At 37.7% G+C, this 17280-nt stretch overlaps 1 protein-coding gene across 10 annotated transcripts in view; it reads left to right on the top strand.

The window, feature by feature from the left end:
- The window catches only part of LOC105219972 (tyrosine kinase receptor Cad96Ca), a 161006-nt gene that overhangs the window by 22633 nt on the left and 121093 nt on the right, over positions 1-17280 (top strand). For all 10 annotated transcript variants that reach the window (XR_008471224.1, XR_008471217.1, XM_054230845.1 and 7 more), the window contains 2 exons: positions 5809-5920; positions 16981-17120. Coding sequence is in view for 8 of the 10 variants with exons in the window: in XM_054230845.1 (XP_054086820.1) it covers positions 5809-5920; positions 16981-17120 (252 nt within the window). In the remaining 2 variants the exon portion in view is untranslated. The remainder of the gene's footprint in view (positions 1-5808; positions 5921-16980; positions 17121-17280) is intronic.

Here is a 17280-nt window from a genome sequence, read left to right as displayed (position 1 = left end):
CCATAATTGCGTCAGCAACTGCAATTTGGACATCCATCGTACCTTCGCGTGCAATTACAGATGCTCGTATTAATTCCGGTAGGCGTTGGATCCATATGGCTCGAAGAGTTTCTTCCAAAAAAGAATTTCCGGCCACTTGTATCATGGCGTTAAACAGTTGACTCGGGCGTTGATCGTCTAGTACCATCTCCTCCAATAAGCGTTGTAATCTTCGTTTCGCGAAGCTTCACTCGCTGCTTCTAAATGTATGACCGAATGACCTTGATTTTGAGGTTGGGTGTCACTAGCGATCCAGCTGCTTCTGTATTGTGTGAGGGCCTGCTGGAATTTCATCGCTGATAGGTGCGGTCACAATTTCCATCGGTTGGAGTCCTTTGTCCATTTTATGTGGGCGAAGGTTGAAAAAAAAAATATATATTTTTTTTAATTATTACAATTGTACCTAGTATACAATGATTAAATACTAACAACAATTCAATTCTACTAACTTAAAAATAATAATTAAAAGCTAAATGTTAGAGAAATTCATTTGCTGCTACAGTTGCCTTGCTAAGTCTGAAGTCCTCTTACGTTTCAGTCGGTTTTCTCGTTCAGCAGTACGGATGAGTCTAGATGCCTCTTCATTTACGTGCTGTATAAGCCTCATTTCGTGAGTCTTTGCCTTTGGTTATTTCGTTTACTACTGAATTCACACCAAGATCACGGTGAAGGTCAGCAGATCTAGCATGCCAAGGAGCATTAACTATACAGTTATGACTTGCACAACCTCATAGTTGAGCTCCATAGGCCCAAACTGGCTGTAGTACTTGATTGTATATAAACAGCTTGTTTGCGATTGAAAGCGTGGATCTCCTACCGACTAGATGGTAAAACTTAGCATATTTTGAATCAAGCTCACACCTATTTTTCTTGACATGCTCTTTCTAGCGAAGCTTAGCATCTAGGGTGAATCCTAGGTACTTAGCATTATTGTGATGTAGTATAGGAGTACCATTTATATAAATGGGATGGTATGATGTTTTTTTTAAGGTAAAGTCTACGTGCATTGATTTGGAATCGATTAATTTAATGTGCCACTTGGGTACCCATTTAGTAAATAATTGCATTGACTGCTGTTTGCACTCGATGGGTAGATACTGAGGTTGACTCTCCTGCTTCTTACAGTGGGGATATCACTTGTAAGCAGCAAGTAAAGCTTTGGCCCCAACACGTTTCCCTGGGGAACATCAGCTTCTATCGGTTGCAAGTTTGAGTATGCATCCTCTTGTTTTATGTGAAGGTATCTTTTGGGTAGGAAGCAATTATTTCCCAATATTGTTTGGGTAACATGCATTTTAATTTCAGCAGTATATCCGAATGTCAAACTCTATCAAAAGCCTGAGACACGTCTAAGAGGCCGCCGAACAAACTTTCTTTTTATCCATAGCATGTTGAACGAAATTAACGATTCGATATACCTGGTCAATTGATGAATGATGATCTCGAAAGCCGAACTGATGTACTGGTATAAGGTCGATCTATTATTGATTTGAGCCTCTTTATGAGAACATTCTCGAAGACTATCGATAGAGCTGGCAGCAGCGATATTGGCCTATAAGGTGTGACATCATGTAGTGGTTTACCCGGCTTAGGTATCATAATAACTGCAGATACTTTCCAAAGCGATGGAACGTATCTTAAGTATAATGCGGTGTTTACAGTTTTTTTATACAATTCTTTGGTAAATTGCGTAATATTTCTCCAGTTATTAAATCAAACCCAGGAGCTTTTTTGAGTCTTGCGTTCCTGATAAGACTTTTAATTTCTTTACTAGTAACTGGAGAAATGCTGACGAGTGGATCCAACCAACTATTTTCACAGTTTAGCTCATGTCCATCGTTAGGTGTAAATGTGTTTCTCAAATGATTTGCAAATACTGCAGCTTTTTGTGCATTCGTTTTGACCCATTCAGTTTCGTGTAATTTTATTGGTGCGGCATGTTTTATTTGTTTATTAATATTCCTTGCAGCTTTCCAAAGCGAATAATCGGTAGTTTTATCAACAGTGAGTTTGGACAAATACGTTTTGAAGGAATAGTTTTTAAACTGACTAATTTTTGTACTTAGTTCCAATGTACATCTATTAAGCCATCGAAGATGTATTTTGGGAATTTGTTTCCACTTAGATTCACGCGAATATTCGGTGTACGCTGCATTTTGAATTACTTTTGTGAAAGATTCAACTTCACAATCTAAGTCAGCATTTTTCGATATGCGCTTTAGCTTAAAATCGACTTTATTGAGTATAGTCTTAAATTTACACCATTCAGTATGTTTATAAGATAAAGAACACGTGCCGAACGAAATTACTGGTTTTTCACATAAAATTAGTAACACTGGTGAATGATCAGAGCTTAAATCTGAGCTATGTTCAATACGTAAATTGATTTTCGATGCTTTGTTGATGACAGAAAAGTCAAGTAGATCTGGTAATTTCCTTCTATCTGCAGGCCAATAAGTGGGTCTCCCTGTCGAGATGACATTGCATCCAATAACTTGTATAGCTTTCAGTAGTTCTCGACCTTTGGTTGTAGTTAAACGTGATCCCCAATGAGTGTGTTTTTTTAATAAACTCGTATAAGTATCACTTTTGATTTTGCCTGGGACTATATAGAGCAAGTATAAGTATTAAGTATAATGACTGACTGTGCATTTTCACTGAAATTGCTGTAAAAATGAATGGTTCGTAAAATGTGTTTCGGACAACAAACATATATCAATATTTCTGTCGTTTAGAATAACTTCCAATTCATTTTTACTTTTGGAAAGACCATTCGGGTTCCATAGCATTATTTTCAAAGAATTACTGTTATATTAATATATAAAACTTTAAAAATTCTGACACCAATATGGTGGTGATGCGGTACTAGTGGTTGTTGTAGTTGTCGTTGGCGATAGCGAATTGGTTTACTAATCTCTGAGGTACTGTGCTTTATTTCAATACTTATGCTTTTGCATCCTTACATTGTTACATTCGTTAAGTTTTAGGAGAAAATATATGTAATGTGAAACTTAAGAAGTAGAGTACGAATAAATAATTATGTACAGTACAAATAAATGAATGTAATAAATGATTATGATAAATTATTATAATTATTGTAGAGTGGTGATCTCCACATATATAACCCTATATTTAACTCGTTTAGTTTTATGACTTACAACCAACCGTTATGTGAACCAAACTATAATACTCTCTTAGCAACTTTTGTTGCGAGAGTATAAGAAGCAAAGGCATTTTTCGCAGTAATTTTTATACTCTCGCAACAAAGTTGCTAGCAACAAAGTTGCTAAGAGAGTAGTATAGTTTTGTTCACATAGCGGTTGTTTGTAACACCCAAAACTAAACGAGTTAGATATAGGGTTATATATACCAAAGTGATCAGGGTGAAGAGTGGAGTTAAAATCCGAATGTCTGTCTGTCCGTCCGTCTGTGCAAGCTGTAACTTGAGTAAACATTAAGATATCTTAATGAAACTTGGAACACTTATTTCTTGGCACCATAGGAAGGTTGCTTTCGAAAATGAGCAAAATCGGACCACTGCCACGCCCACAAAATGGCGAAAACCGAAAACACAAAAAGTGCCATAACTAAGCCATAAATAAAGCTATGGAAATAAAATTTGGTATGAAGGATCACACTATGAAGGGGCATATTTGGATGTAATTTTTTTGGGGAGGTGGGCGTGGCCCTGCCCCCAAATAGGTTTTTTGTACATATCTCGCAAACTAATAAAGCTATATAAACCAAACTTTCTGCAGTCTTTTTTTTTTTTTTACTCACTTCTTAATACAGTCCAAAAATGAAAGAAATCGGATAATAACCACGCCCACCTCCCATACAAAGGTTCGGTTGAAAAGTACTAAATAAATCTTGGTTAACTCACCAACGAATAACGTCAGAAACACTAAATTTCACATAAGAATTGGCAGATGGAAGCTGCACTCAGATTTTTTTACGAAATGGAAAATGGGCGTGGCGTCGCCCACTTATGGGTCAAAAACCATATCTCAGGAACTACTCGACCGATTTCAATGAAACTTGGTTTGTAATAGTTTCCTTACATCCCAATAATATGTTGTGAAAATAGGCCAAATCACTTCATAACCACGCCTACTTCCCATATACCAGAACTTTGAAGTCGATCCGAATCGTTTACTTTACAATATATAAAGTAAGCACTAGTGAAGATATCGGTGCAGAACTTTGCACAAATACTATGTTTATAGTGTGGCAGCCCCATTCTAAAAATCGCTGAAATCGGACCGTAGGTTTTTAAGGCCCCATATATCGAACACGAGGACCTCGGTGCTGCTAACCTAATATTATGGTTTCCAACTTTCAATGGACTTTATACAATATTTATGACGAATATTAATTATATACTCGTAATATAAATAAAGTTAAATAAATAAATTGCGAGAGTATAAAATGTTCGGTTACACCCGAACTTAGCCCTTCCTTACTTGTTTAACTTAAGAACGGGCTCACCGATCCAAATCAAGTGTTTAGCCTTTTTTCGGACTATTTAGAAGATGATTTATGTGAAGTTTGCACAATCGGTGGAGCGGTTCTTCATTTATCTAGGTATAAATTTCTCCTTTCCAATTTTTTGTTCTTTATTCAATGCTTTATAAAACGTGTTACAGTGATCGGGTTTAGTTCAAATATGCGACGTTTCGTTCGATAATCTGTTTCAATCTAGACGGCATAATACCCTCCTCGAAGAAGCCTCCTCCTTATTTGCGAAAAACTTGAACAGCCACTTTTCACATGTCTCACGTCATCGTATTTTTGGCGATACGTGCAAATTATACGATTGACTATGAATATTCGATTGTTCCTGCAACAGGGTAGCACCGCAGAAGAACTGCTAAGAATTGGAAATGGGCAAATTCCGGTTGATACTTAATACTCCTAATGATTTGATAGCAATTCCACCTTCCATTTGTCAATTCACTTCAACGAAAGATGAACTCATCGCGAATTTTTATCCGAACATTTGCCAAAATTATCAATTATGAGTGAACACGCAATTTTAGCTGTCAAAAATACCGATGTTGATGACTTAAACTATGTATACGAATTATCCAGTTGAATTTCTAAATTCTTTGGATTTGCCTGACATGCCGCCGCATCATTTTTTCTGATATCTTCCTCCAAAATAGTGCAGTTTCAGCCGCCTTTGTTGCCATATTGCAAATGTACTATAGTGGTACTCATTTAACATTGCAAGGATATAAATATAGTAAATTTGCAATATGGCAACAAATGTTAAATGAGCGCTCTTTGGCAATATTGTGGTAATATCAGCTTATTGTGAATTAATTGTAAGCATGCCATGAATGCCACTGAAAAAGGTCTCGCATATTTGCAAGATTGTCGTAAAATGAAATGCATGTAAAAATTAACAGCTGTTTTACGATATTGTAATTTTGCGATGTTGCCATACGTTTACGACGTTAAATGAGTACCACTTATATTTATATCATTGCAACGTTAAATGAGTTTATTTTCTTTTCAAAACTAATAATTTCGCTCATGGCAACGTCTGCGGGGTCAGCTAGTTCTACATATATATAATGATTTTCGTTATTCTAGTGAATTGTATGCCCAAAAATATATATGTAAATAAATTGCAGAGTAAAAATGTTCGGTTACAAATGAAGTTAGCCCTACCTTACTCGTTTAAGATATTAATTAACTTGAATATTTTTAATGATGATCTTATGGTATGTTCCTTGTTTAAATATTTATCGTTTTTATTTACAGACCGTGAATGCAAACCTCGAAGTGTGGATTTACACCTGAAATCCGGAAGTTTTCCCGTAATTAGCCCAGAAAACATAACATTTCCGAAAAATTATTTGTCGGACGATCAGAGGTATAATTCGTTATAAAACATAACATTATCGATAAATTTATTTATGAAAATATTACATTTTTCAGCTTGTTAGTTATTATGAACAAATTTTAAGGTGTGTGTGTAATTGACGTGGGAACCGTTATAATAGCGCGCCATTCTGGCTTTTCGGCACCAATTGGAAATCCCAAGTGAAACCAGGTAGTTCTCAACCTGTTCTTTCCATTCCGTTACCAATGTCCAAACGGAATAATAAACGATTTGTAGAGTTTGATTTTGGTTCGTCGAAAGAAGACTTTACTTTCAATGGACTACTCAGTCCGGTTGGCAAGAGTGATCCTGCGTTGGATTTCGAGGCTGACATTGTTGACCGTTTGTTTGATGACCGGAGATATTTCGTTTTGTCGTCATTCACCACCATACCTATTAACTTCGCAACGGCGCGTGTGTTGCTTCCAATTAGAGGTGGTATGTGTCGATCCTCTTTTCACGATTTTTCTCCAAATTTTGGTGCTTTTCAATCTCTGCATACCTTCATACTGATTCATTTGGTCTCTTTCTTTTTACGTCTGCAGCTCCCCCTTCACCCCACCCCGTACGTGTTGTGTTCCGTTGTTGCGTGGTAGGCAGTCTGTTTTCTCATCACTGCGAAACGATATCCTCGTTGTACCAGTCGGTTTCTGCTCGGCTGTCTGTTACGATTGCTGCATTCCTTTCTTGTGTGTGTTGACGGGCGTTCTTTGCTGCAAAGATGCATTTGAGTATCTTCGCTGCTACTAGATAATGGCCCAAGTCAATGTTTAGTCTTCGGAGCGTATATTCCATACACTGGAGACATGTCTTCCTTCTATCACAACATGATCAATTTGGTTGTGCGATATTCGATCAAGGGACAGCCATGTAGCTTGATGGTAAGGGTCCGAACATACCAGGTGCATGCCATCAAATCATGATCCTTAAACCGTTTGCTTGGGTCGAATTATTTGGCTGACACTGATCGATGCTGCTTAATTCATTCTGACTCAATGGCATAATACTTGAGTTCACTTATGGATTCGTCAATATCTCTGTATCCTTCTGTAGTCAATATTAAGTGTCTTATGTGAGTTTTATACTTTCCAGTTAGTTTTATGAGATGTTATTAGGGGGTCCCCTTTGACATAACGATTAGGCGTTGTTTCCATAACTTTATCAATTCAGGAGAATCATCAGAATATGCGTCAGTATATGTATCTACTATTAAAAGAAATATATCTATATTTTAGATTACAGCGTGATTAAGGGGGACGCAATCTGCTTGGTAGCTTATTACCTTTAGATTAACTCCCATCTGTACTAAATATTCTAAGCCAATAATCAATTGTCGGTATAGGTAGGTGGGAGTGCAGCCAGTGTTTTCGATGAAGCCATTTATGTCCGATATGCTTTTAGTAGACATCCATTCAAGGCTTGATGCCTGATGGTCTCCAAGTGTCCTGTGTCTGATCTGCGATAGGGCTGGACATTCACAGAGAAAGTGGAGTATTGTTTCCTTATTCCCCTCTAGTTCACAGCCTCGACAAATGTTATTATAGGGTATGCCCATTTTCATTGCATGTTCTCCAAATGGCCAATGACCTGTTAGAGTAGCTGTAAGTCTGTTATTTTATATTTTATTGTGTTCTTTCATCCGTTCTCTGCTAATTGTTCAAATTGTATGTTGAGCTCTCTTTTGATCGTTCCTAGCGGGCATGGTATTGGCATAGCTTCGGATTCGTCTAGAACGGCTCCTGCTTTTGCCAACTCGTCTGTCTTTTCGTTTCCAAAGATGTTCCTATGGCCGGGAACCCACACCAAGAATAATTGTACTTTTTCTTTCAGAGTGCTCAATGCCTTCTTGCAGTTACGGACTACGCTGGAGTTGGTCAGTGGCGTCGACAAAGCTAGGAGCGCCGCCTGACTAACTGTATAAATTATTGCTTTTTGTATCCTCTGGTAGTTACCCAATAGAGCTTCACAGGCCTTCTCTCTGCCCAGTACTTCCGCTTGGAAGATGCTAGCCAAGTTCGGTAGACGGAAGGAGCGAGAAATTTTAAGATCATCGGAGTATACACCTGTGCCTACTCCGCAGTCCATTTTGGACCCGTCGGTATAGACTGATACAGTATTTTCCTGCCTTATTAGGCCTCTTCTCCACTCTCGTCTAGAGGGTATCCTCACCCGGAATCCCATATTGAAGTCTAACTCTGGGATAATGAAATCTGATTTATTGGCATTTACTTTGACTCTGTTCAGAATGTCGCTATGTCCGTAGTTTTTCTGTTTCCATCCACCTAACTCCTTAATTCTTATAGCAGAGCATGCAGCTATTTTATGGATATGGATGTCTATGGGTAGTAGGTATAGAAGTGCCTCGGTCGGGCAGGACCTTAAAGCACCTGTGACTCCTACGCAGGCTGCTCTTTGTAGTCCATTTAATTTCCTGATATTATATTGTTTCTTTAACGCAGGCCACCAAACCAAAGCTCCATATGTAAGTATTGGTCTGAAGACAGCAGTGTACATCCATGATTATATTTGGCCTAAGGCCCCAGTTCCTGCTGACGATTCTCTTGCAGGTGTAGTAGGCCATATATGCTTTTTTTGTTCTTTTTTCTATGTTCATTTTCCAGTTCAATTTGGTGTCTATCTCAATCCCTAAGTATTTTGCTGTAGGTGACAGAGAGAGAGGTGTACCATTGAGCTCCGGTAGATGAAATTGGGGTATTTTAGTTCTGTTTGTAAATAGCATCAGTTCTGTTTTATTGGGGTTAACTCCTAGTCCGTTATTTATGGCCTATAGGTTTAACCTTCTCAAGGCTCTTTCCATGATATCGCTGACTGTTGAATGGCTGATACCATCAGCACTATGTCGTCCGCGTATGCTACTGTTTTTACTCCTCCTTCATTGAGTTGGAGTAGTGCTTCGTTCAACGCTACCACCCATAAGAGTGGGGAGAGAACTCCTCCTTGAGGTGTCCCCCTGCTTACATAACTCTTTCGTGTTGCAGCGCCGTTTGAAGCTATTATCCTTCTATTAATAAGCGTCGACTGTATCCATCTGCACACTATATTGTTTATGCCGCCATGTGTCAGTGCATTAATGATTGTATTTATTTCTATATTATTAAAGGCTCCTTCTATATCAAGAAATGCCATTGTGTACTGTTTGTGATTTAACGATTTTTCAATTACATTTATCACATCTTGAAGGGCAGTTTCAGTTGATCGACCCTTCATGTAAGCATGTTGGGACTTCGATAATGAATCTGCCATGATTGATCTAATATGAATATCTATTAGCCTTTCTAGTACCTTCAACATGAAGGATGTTAGGCTTATATGTCTGAAGTCCTTAGCATTATCGTGCGTTCTTCTGCCTAGTTTTGGAAGAAATACCACTTTGATTCTTTTCCAACTTCTTGGGATATAAGATAGTTGAATGCTTGCCTTGTAGATATTGCTGAGCCTTTGAACTATTGGTTCTTTCAGCTTTTCTAGCATTATGGGTATTATACCATCTGGTCCTGCCGCTTTAAATGGCGAGAAACTGTTTATTGCGTATATAATTTTCCTTTTGTCTACTATGTGACTGGAATTATCATGTTCGTTCGTTTGTGTTACTGGTTGAACCTCCGCTACTGCTGTTTGTTGACTCCCAGGGAAGTGTGTGCTTATGAGTACCTCCAGTGCTTCTTCCGCAGAGGAGGTCCAAACATTCCCCCCGTCTTTATGTAGGCAGTGCTGGTGTGTTCTTTTGATAGTTTCTTACTCAGCCTGGCAGATTCTTTGCAACTTTCTATCGAGGTGCAAAAGGATCGCCATGAGTCTGTTTTAGCTTTTTTGACTGCTTTTTTGTATTTTTTCATACAATCTTTGTATGGTTGCCAGACTTTAGTTCTGAAACTTTCGTTGAAGGCTTTCCTTAGTTGTGTTCTCAGGTTTTTAAGATCACCGTTCCACCAAGGAGGAGACTTCTTCTTTTTCAGAACTGTCATCGGTGTGGATTTATTAAACGAGGTTGATAAAATTTTTTCTATCTTCTCTACCTCGGTATCTAGTTCTTGCGATAATTGCTAATAATGTTTTTATTTGTTCTTTCCATGCTCTTTATTTCTATTTTAGTAAATTTTTCCCAATCCGTTCTTCTAGGGTTTCGATATTGTTGAGGAGTACCGCGTTTCTCACGGATGCTGAAGAGTATCCATGAGTGATCCGACATGGAAGGTTCTTCGGATACCGTCCAGTCATCTACAACTAGACTATCTGAGTCTGTTGATAGCGTGAGATCCAGCACTTCCTCCCAACCCGAAAACCTGTCCGAGCTTGGGAAAATAAAAGTCGGTCTGTTGCCCTTTTTGCGTATACTTAAATTGCTATTTAAAATATATTGTAAGAGCGACTCACCTCTGGTATTTGTACAGGAGCTGCCCCATAGGGTGTGCCTGGCGTTGGCATCACACCCTATTAGGATATCTTCTCTATTGTTGTTTTCGGTTACTTTTCTGAGGGCTGCGGTTGGTACGTCCCCATCATGTGCCATGTAGGTTCAGATCAAAAAGAAATGTTTTTCTTTTTGCTCCACCTTTACCACTGTGGTATCTGCTGTGCTGTAATTTGGACAAAGAAATGTATTTATATTTTTATTGATAAGAATGCATGCCCTTGGTTTACCTTCATTACGCATATAGAAAAGATTAAAATTGCTGCTGTTTAGCCCTTTGATCGTGTCCTCCTTGACCCAGGGCTCTTGTATAAGGCTGATGTCGATGCCCCTCTCGCTTATGAGGATAGTCAGATTTGCTGTAGCACTCTTTGAGTGCTGCAGGTTTATCTGCACGCATCTAAGACTGTTTGTCATTTTTGCTCTCTCCGATGTCCACATTCCTTAGCAACAGGCTGGCGTCGTCGACCTCTTCTGTGTCGTCTTCGTCAGCCGTTTTGTCGCCTTGGAATATTTTCATCCTGGCCTTGCGAATTCCGAAACTGATTTTATTGTCAGCTTTCCCCAGAGCCTCTAAGGACTCCTCGCATATGGCCACTAATATTGGCCTGCTGGTTTTATTTGGCTTTTCCTCCTTTATCAGCTGCCACTCGTCTACACCTGGTATAGATTTGTTCTGCAGCTTGATACACCTCAGGAGTTTTTCGCCTGGCTCCTCCAAAGGGGGTAACCAAATGCGTGCACGAGGCCTCTTTGGAATTTCACTGGCGGGTATAAGCCTCAATTGGAGGCTCTCAAAGGCGTTGCTAATCTTAGCTACACTACTCGTCAGGAAATCCAGAGAAGACTGGTTCATACATTTGATCACCCTGTAACCCCTCAGGGTTTCGGAAGAGTCAAACTCCGGATGAGGACCCGCAGGATTGTCGAGCACATAGCTTAACACCAAACCCGACAATCTGACGTCGATCTCCACCCATCTGTCCTGTATGGTGTTTGGTGAGGATGAATTTCCGTCGATAATGGCTAGCTGTAGGCAGTCCCTGGCTACATCGCTGAAGTGTCTTGCAGCATTTGTAATATTCTTCTCGCTTTCACCCTGGGTTTCTTGCGGTTCATTGAGGGAGCGATTCCTTTTCTGGAAACTGCTTGCCTTCGTATTTTCTTCCAGTGGTTCTGATTGCTTCCTTTTCAGGAAGCTTTCATACTCCTCCACTGTTTCCTGTAGCCTCTTTATCTCAACTTCATCAACGGATTTACCGGCTACCTGATCCTTGGCTATCTTGCTTAGCACAAAGACTGCCCTCTGGTACCAGTTTTTCCGCAGTTGATTTTGCGATTTCTTCCTTTTCCTTTTTGTTGTTTCGCCTTTAGCTGCCAGTACACTTTGGTTGGTGTTCTTGGCGGCTTAAGAGTACCCTGATTGGTACCCACTGCTGTCACTACCAATGTACTGTGGCTGGTACTCCCGGTAGTACTCTTACTCGTCTCCTGGCTGGAGGCGAGTAACTCGTCCTCATCGGATTCCATTATAGGATTCCGATATGTAATAGCATTTCCGGTGGTCATAGCATTTGTCGTCAAGTTAGTTGTTGTTGTTGTTGTCTGGTTCATAGTTGGTCCCACGAGTAAGCCGGAAGGGGTTGGTCACTCGTACGCAGAGCTGGTATGCGCAGAGAAGGCATTTAGATACCTCCGACCTCGCCCGGGCATCGGTGGGGACCGTTCGCGATCAGCTATTCGTTACCGCCCGCTGACCATTCAGCCATCGGCACGGGTGCCTCAACACCTTGGCTTAGGGTGGTGTTGGTGCGGGTGTCCTCACACTTCCACAATAGGATATAGACGTAAAACCGTAGGTTTATTCATCTACATTGTATCCTCATTGTGAGAATTTTTAGGTATCCCTCTTAGTTCGTAGAAGTAGTGCGCGTTCCCATTTGGGATGCAACAATGAACAATGAACGATACATAGTTGTGATTCTTCTGATGTGATGAATATTTGCACTGGATAATGGAGTTAACGTTCTATATACAAATATTAACTATGCTACCTTTTTATAATCACGCAACATGTTGCAAAGAGAGTATTATCATTACCGTCTTCACCATAAGGGCACACGGGGCCCGTGCCCAGGGCCCCCAGGTCACAGGGGGCCCCGAAGGACCGACAATTTTTCTCACACATTTTTGTCGGGCATGATACACTTTTTTCACAAATTAATAATCTCATCAGAGGGTATATTTCCGAACACATCCTACCTAATTTACTAAGTACATCATCTAGCGATCACTCACGCAATCACTCCGATTCTAAAGTCAAGCCGCGTCGTGTATACAAGGCCTAACATAAATGTCGGCATTGTCTATGGTTGTGGGAATCCCAGAATGATAATACAATTTTAATAACTATCTTAACTATATTAATATATGTGTACGTGTGCATGTTCATGTGTTGGTTATTGTTTGAACTTATATTATGTGACCTTGGGTTTGTTTTAATGTGAGTACCCATGCAAACATTATTTATTTAAGTGTTTGTTTATGTATTTACTTTGTACTGCCTCAGCATTGGCGAAGACAACATATTGCGAGAAAAAAAGTAATTATTCAATATTAGTGGACTGTATGTGTTTTTAAAATAGTGAGAATTACACAGTTTCATATCTTATCTAATATATTGAATATTCTTAAGTGTAATAAAACTAAATATATTGATGCGTACTGAATGTCCCTTGGTATCAACGTAAATGTTCATTTTTGAACAATTTCATTATGTCGAAAAGAACATATTTAAGTAGTTCACAAAAAAAAAAAGTTACAGCTCAAAAAGAAACAACGGAAAAACTTCCAAAGCTCACTTCGTTTTTTACGGTTGAAGAAACAAATAAGGCGAGGGATTCATTCTCATCACCGCAAGACAAAAGTACCTCTGAATGTCTCCAGGAAAAAGAGGTTACATGTGACGAAAATGACAAATATACATTAGATGCTGAACCATCGACTTCAAGCCACTGTGAATTAATAACTACAAGCTTAGAGAATGTAACTGCGTCTCCTGACCCTGGTACTTACTGTGAAGACATTTTACCGGAAGAAATCCGTGATATTTGGATTCGAAAAGGACCAGAGTTTTTCCAAAATATAAATAGTGACTTCTCTGAAACTTCTACAAGTTTTCCAGATTCAAAGGGTAAATCGAAAACTAGATACTTAACTAAAAACATTTTTACTCGTAAATTGACGAATGGTGAGTCTTTACAAAGAAAGTGGCTCCTTTATTCACCAGCAAAGAAATCAGTATACTGTTATTGCTGCCGTCTATTTAATACCACTACTGGTACTGTACATAATTTAAGTTCTCCTAATGGATATAAAGATTGGAAGCATATAAGTAACTTATTGATAGAGCATGAGAACAGTTTACAGCACAGGGAATTTATGATGAATTATGTTGTAAGAATGAAAACTACTGGACGAATTGATACTGAGTTGCAGTCCCAATATAATACAGAAATTAACTATTGGAAGAATGTGCTTAGGAGGATTGTTGCAGTAGTGAAATTTTTGGCTTCAAGAGGTCTTGCTTTTCGTGACGATAATGAGACATTAGGATCGCAAAATAATGGGAATTATTTGGGATGCTTAGAACTGATTAGTGAATTTGATCCTTTTCTTGCTGATCACATACAAAACTGCGGAAATCGTGGAAAAGAAAGTACATCATATTTATCGGCAAATATTTGTAATGAATTTATTAATTTAATGGGACAGCAAGTTTTGAAAACCATTGTCAAAGAACTTAAATCAGCAAAATACTATTCTATTAGCGTAGATTCTACGCCAGATCTGTCCCACGTTTACCAACTAACTTTCATAGTAAGATACGTAAAAGACGGACAGCCTATTGAGAGATTTATGCGATTTTTGCCTATGGATAAACATAATGCGCAATATATAGCAGATACCATTTTAAACTTTTTTGAAAGCCTTGATATTCCTATAAAAGATTGTCGCGGGCAGAGCTATGACAATGCATCAAATATGTCTGGAAAGTACTCTGGTGTTCAGTCAAGAATAAAAGAAATTTGCGAATTTGCGATTTACGTTCCATATGCGGCACATTCGCTAAATTTAGTGGGTGTTCAGGCTGTTGAGTGAAGCGGTATCATTCTTTCAATTTGCACAAAAATTGTTTAATTTTTTCTCAGCTTCGACAAAACGATGGAAAATTTTGACAGAGAATTTAGGAGCAAATAGAGTCCTAAAGTCTCTTTCGGAAACTAGATGGTCTGCACGTGCCAAAGCTATTAATGCTTTGCAAAATGGTTGTTTAAATATTTCTGAAGCATTGTCTTCAATCGCCAGTGACACCAATCAACCAGGAGACACTAGAAAGGAAGCCCAAAGCCTAAAAAAAAATGGGAAAATTTGAGACTGCTCTTCTAACGGAAATATGGAATGATCTTTTGGGAATTATAAATAAAACAAGCCTAAGTTTAGAGAATAGCACTCTGACCATGGACGTTGTAACGAAACTTTATGAATCTCTGATCAGTTACGTCAATACGGCACGCAATAATTTTGATCAGTACGAAACGGCTGCTAAAGAAAAAAATCCATTTGCTGACTACAAAGATACATTTGAAAGAAAAAGAAATCGCAGCACAAGCATCACTTTTTTGAAGGATCATCAGAGACTGCACAGTTGAGAGGCAAGAATAAGTTTCGTGTAGATACTTTCATTCCCATAATTGACACATTAAATACACATTTAAAAAAACGTTCGGCAGGATACCAAGAAATTTATAGTCGATTTAGTTTTCTTTGTCAGTTAACAACAATTGAATCTGGCGAGTTGATCAAGAAATGCAAAGAATTTTCAGAATTTTATCATGAAGACATTAATGCAGATGAGCTCAAAACAGAATGTTTTCATTTAAGCCAATATTTAAAAAACACAGCAAAGCAATCAGCGGATTTAAATATCTCAAACTTACATAACCTAATAAAAGCAGATAAATTGGAAGAAACTTTTCCAAGAAAAGAGAAATTGCTACTAGAATATTCCTTTGTCTTATGGTTACCAATTGTAGTGGAAAGCGGTCATTTTCGCAGCTTAAGAGAATAAAAAATGAATTGCGAACAACAATGTTACAAGAACGACTGAGTAGTTTGTCAATTATGTGCATAGAAAGTGATATCCTTCAAAAAATTGGCTTTAAAGATATCACGCATCATCATTAATGACATTTATATCATACTGTATTTGATTACATTTATTAAATGTAAAAAAAAAATTAGTATAAGTCGTTTTTTTTACTTTCAAAAATGGCCCCTGCTTGGTTTAAGACGGCCCTGAGTATTATAGTATTGTTCACATTACGGTTGTTTGTATGTCATTAAACTAAACGAGTTAGATTATATAGTATATAAAAATGATCACGATGACGAGGCGAGTTGAAATCAGGAAAGCGAAGTACAACCAACCTCAAATTATATACAAAGTTTGAAATATGCGTGGCTCCGATAACTTAAGTGTCAAAATTCATATACAAGAAAGTACTCGACCAATTTCATCGAAATTCAAACCATCCCAATTCTATAGTTTAAAAATCGATTCACAACCACGCTTACTTTCACTATACCACAATTTTGAAGTCCATTTGATTCGTTCACTTTACGATATATGAGGCACAAAACTTTGCACAAATATTGTGGCTGCTTTCGTAAACGCAATATGCAATGCATACATACAATGCACAATATTCGTAAACGCCAATGCATTATTTTAGGCAAAGTATTGAATTCATAAATGCATAAGAGCCCTATTCCATGTGCATGAGTTTTATTTTACATGCATTGGAGTAAAACGAAACGAATGAAATAATTAATAGAGAAAAAAATAAATATTTATCAATATTGGGGTCCCGCCGATAAATATTAATATATATTATACTAAAATACGTTAGTTAAAAAAAATATGATTAAAATTTAATTGTTTTTCCAATATATTTTTATTTGAAGTAATAAAGATCGAAGTTACCTGAGCATCGAAGTTTCTAACGCACTCAATAATAAATTATCCATCCAAAAAATAATTTAGTATCACAACAAACTTTAACTTTTTAAGATAGTGCATTGGGACATTCATAAACGTCATAACTATAAATGCATTGCATATTATGGCAAAGCATGAATGCTTTGCATGGCATGGGTATCTGTTTTAAAAATGCTTTATATGTTGCGTTTACGAAAGCAGCCTAGCGTGGCATAACCAGTATAAATCGCCGAAATCGGTCTATATTCTCACAATTTTCATCTTCGTTTAACAATAATAACAAAAGTAAAATATCTTCTATTGCCACAAATTTACTTTTCACAACAAGATTTTATTCGTAAAGAGCACTGTCAAGAGTATTTGACTTCTTAACAATTTATTGAGAAAATAACTTTATATTTTAGACGAAATGCTTGATATTACTCAAATCGTTATAAATTAGAAATATGCTGAATTAGTAAAGTGCTCAGAAGACGCTGTAGAATTACAATTAAAAAATCGTTAAAATTTATTTATTTATATTGGCTAGAGTATAGTTATTATTTTTTATATTTTCAGATCTAAAATATACAGTTTGAAGCTCCAGTCTAATGAAGAACAGCAACATATTTTAATAGAAGGTCCACTGTTGGGTGATTGGTTCGCAATTGCGTTTATTAGTTGGACGGATCCAAAAAATGACCGTATTGAACAGCAAGGTAGCTAAATTTTTTACTTTGTGTGTTTAATTTATTTAACAGATCATTAATTTTCCATTGCGAATAGTTTGCAATAAATCTTTCGAATATAAGGGCAAGTAAAAAGAAACCATTATTTTTTCAACAGCTTCTCTTAAGACGAATTTTTCATTAGGAATAT

Source organism: Zeugodacus cucurbitae, chromosome 2 (assembly GCF_028554725.1).
Source record: "Zeugodacus cucurbitae isolate PBARC_wt_2022May chromosome 2, idZeuCucr1.2, whole genome shotgun sequence".
Classification (NCBI taxonomy): Eukaryota; Metazoa; Arthropoda; class Insecta; order Diptera; family Tephritidae; genus Zeugodacus; species Zeugodacus cucurbitae.
The sequence above is the reverse complement of the archived record's forward strand: the minus strand, read 5'-3'. Positions and strand labels throughout refer to the sequence as shown.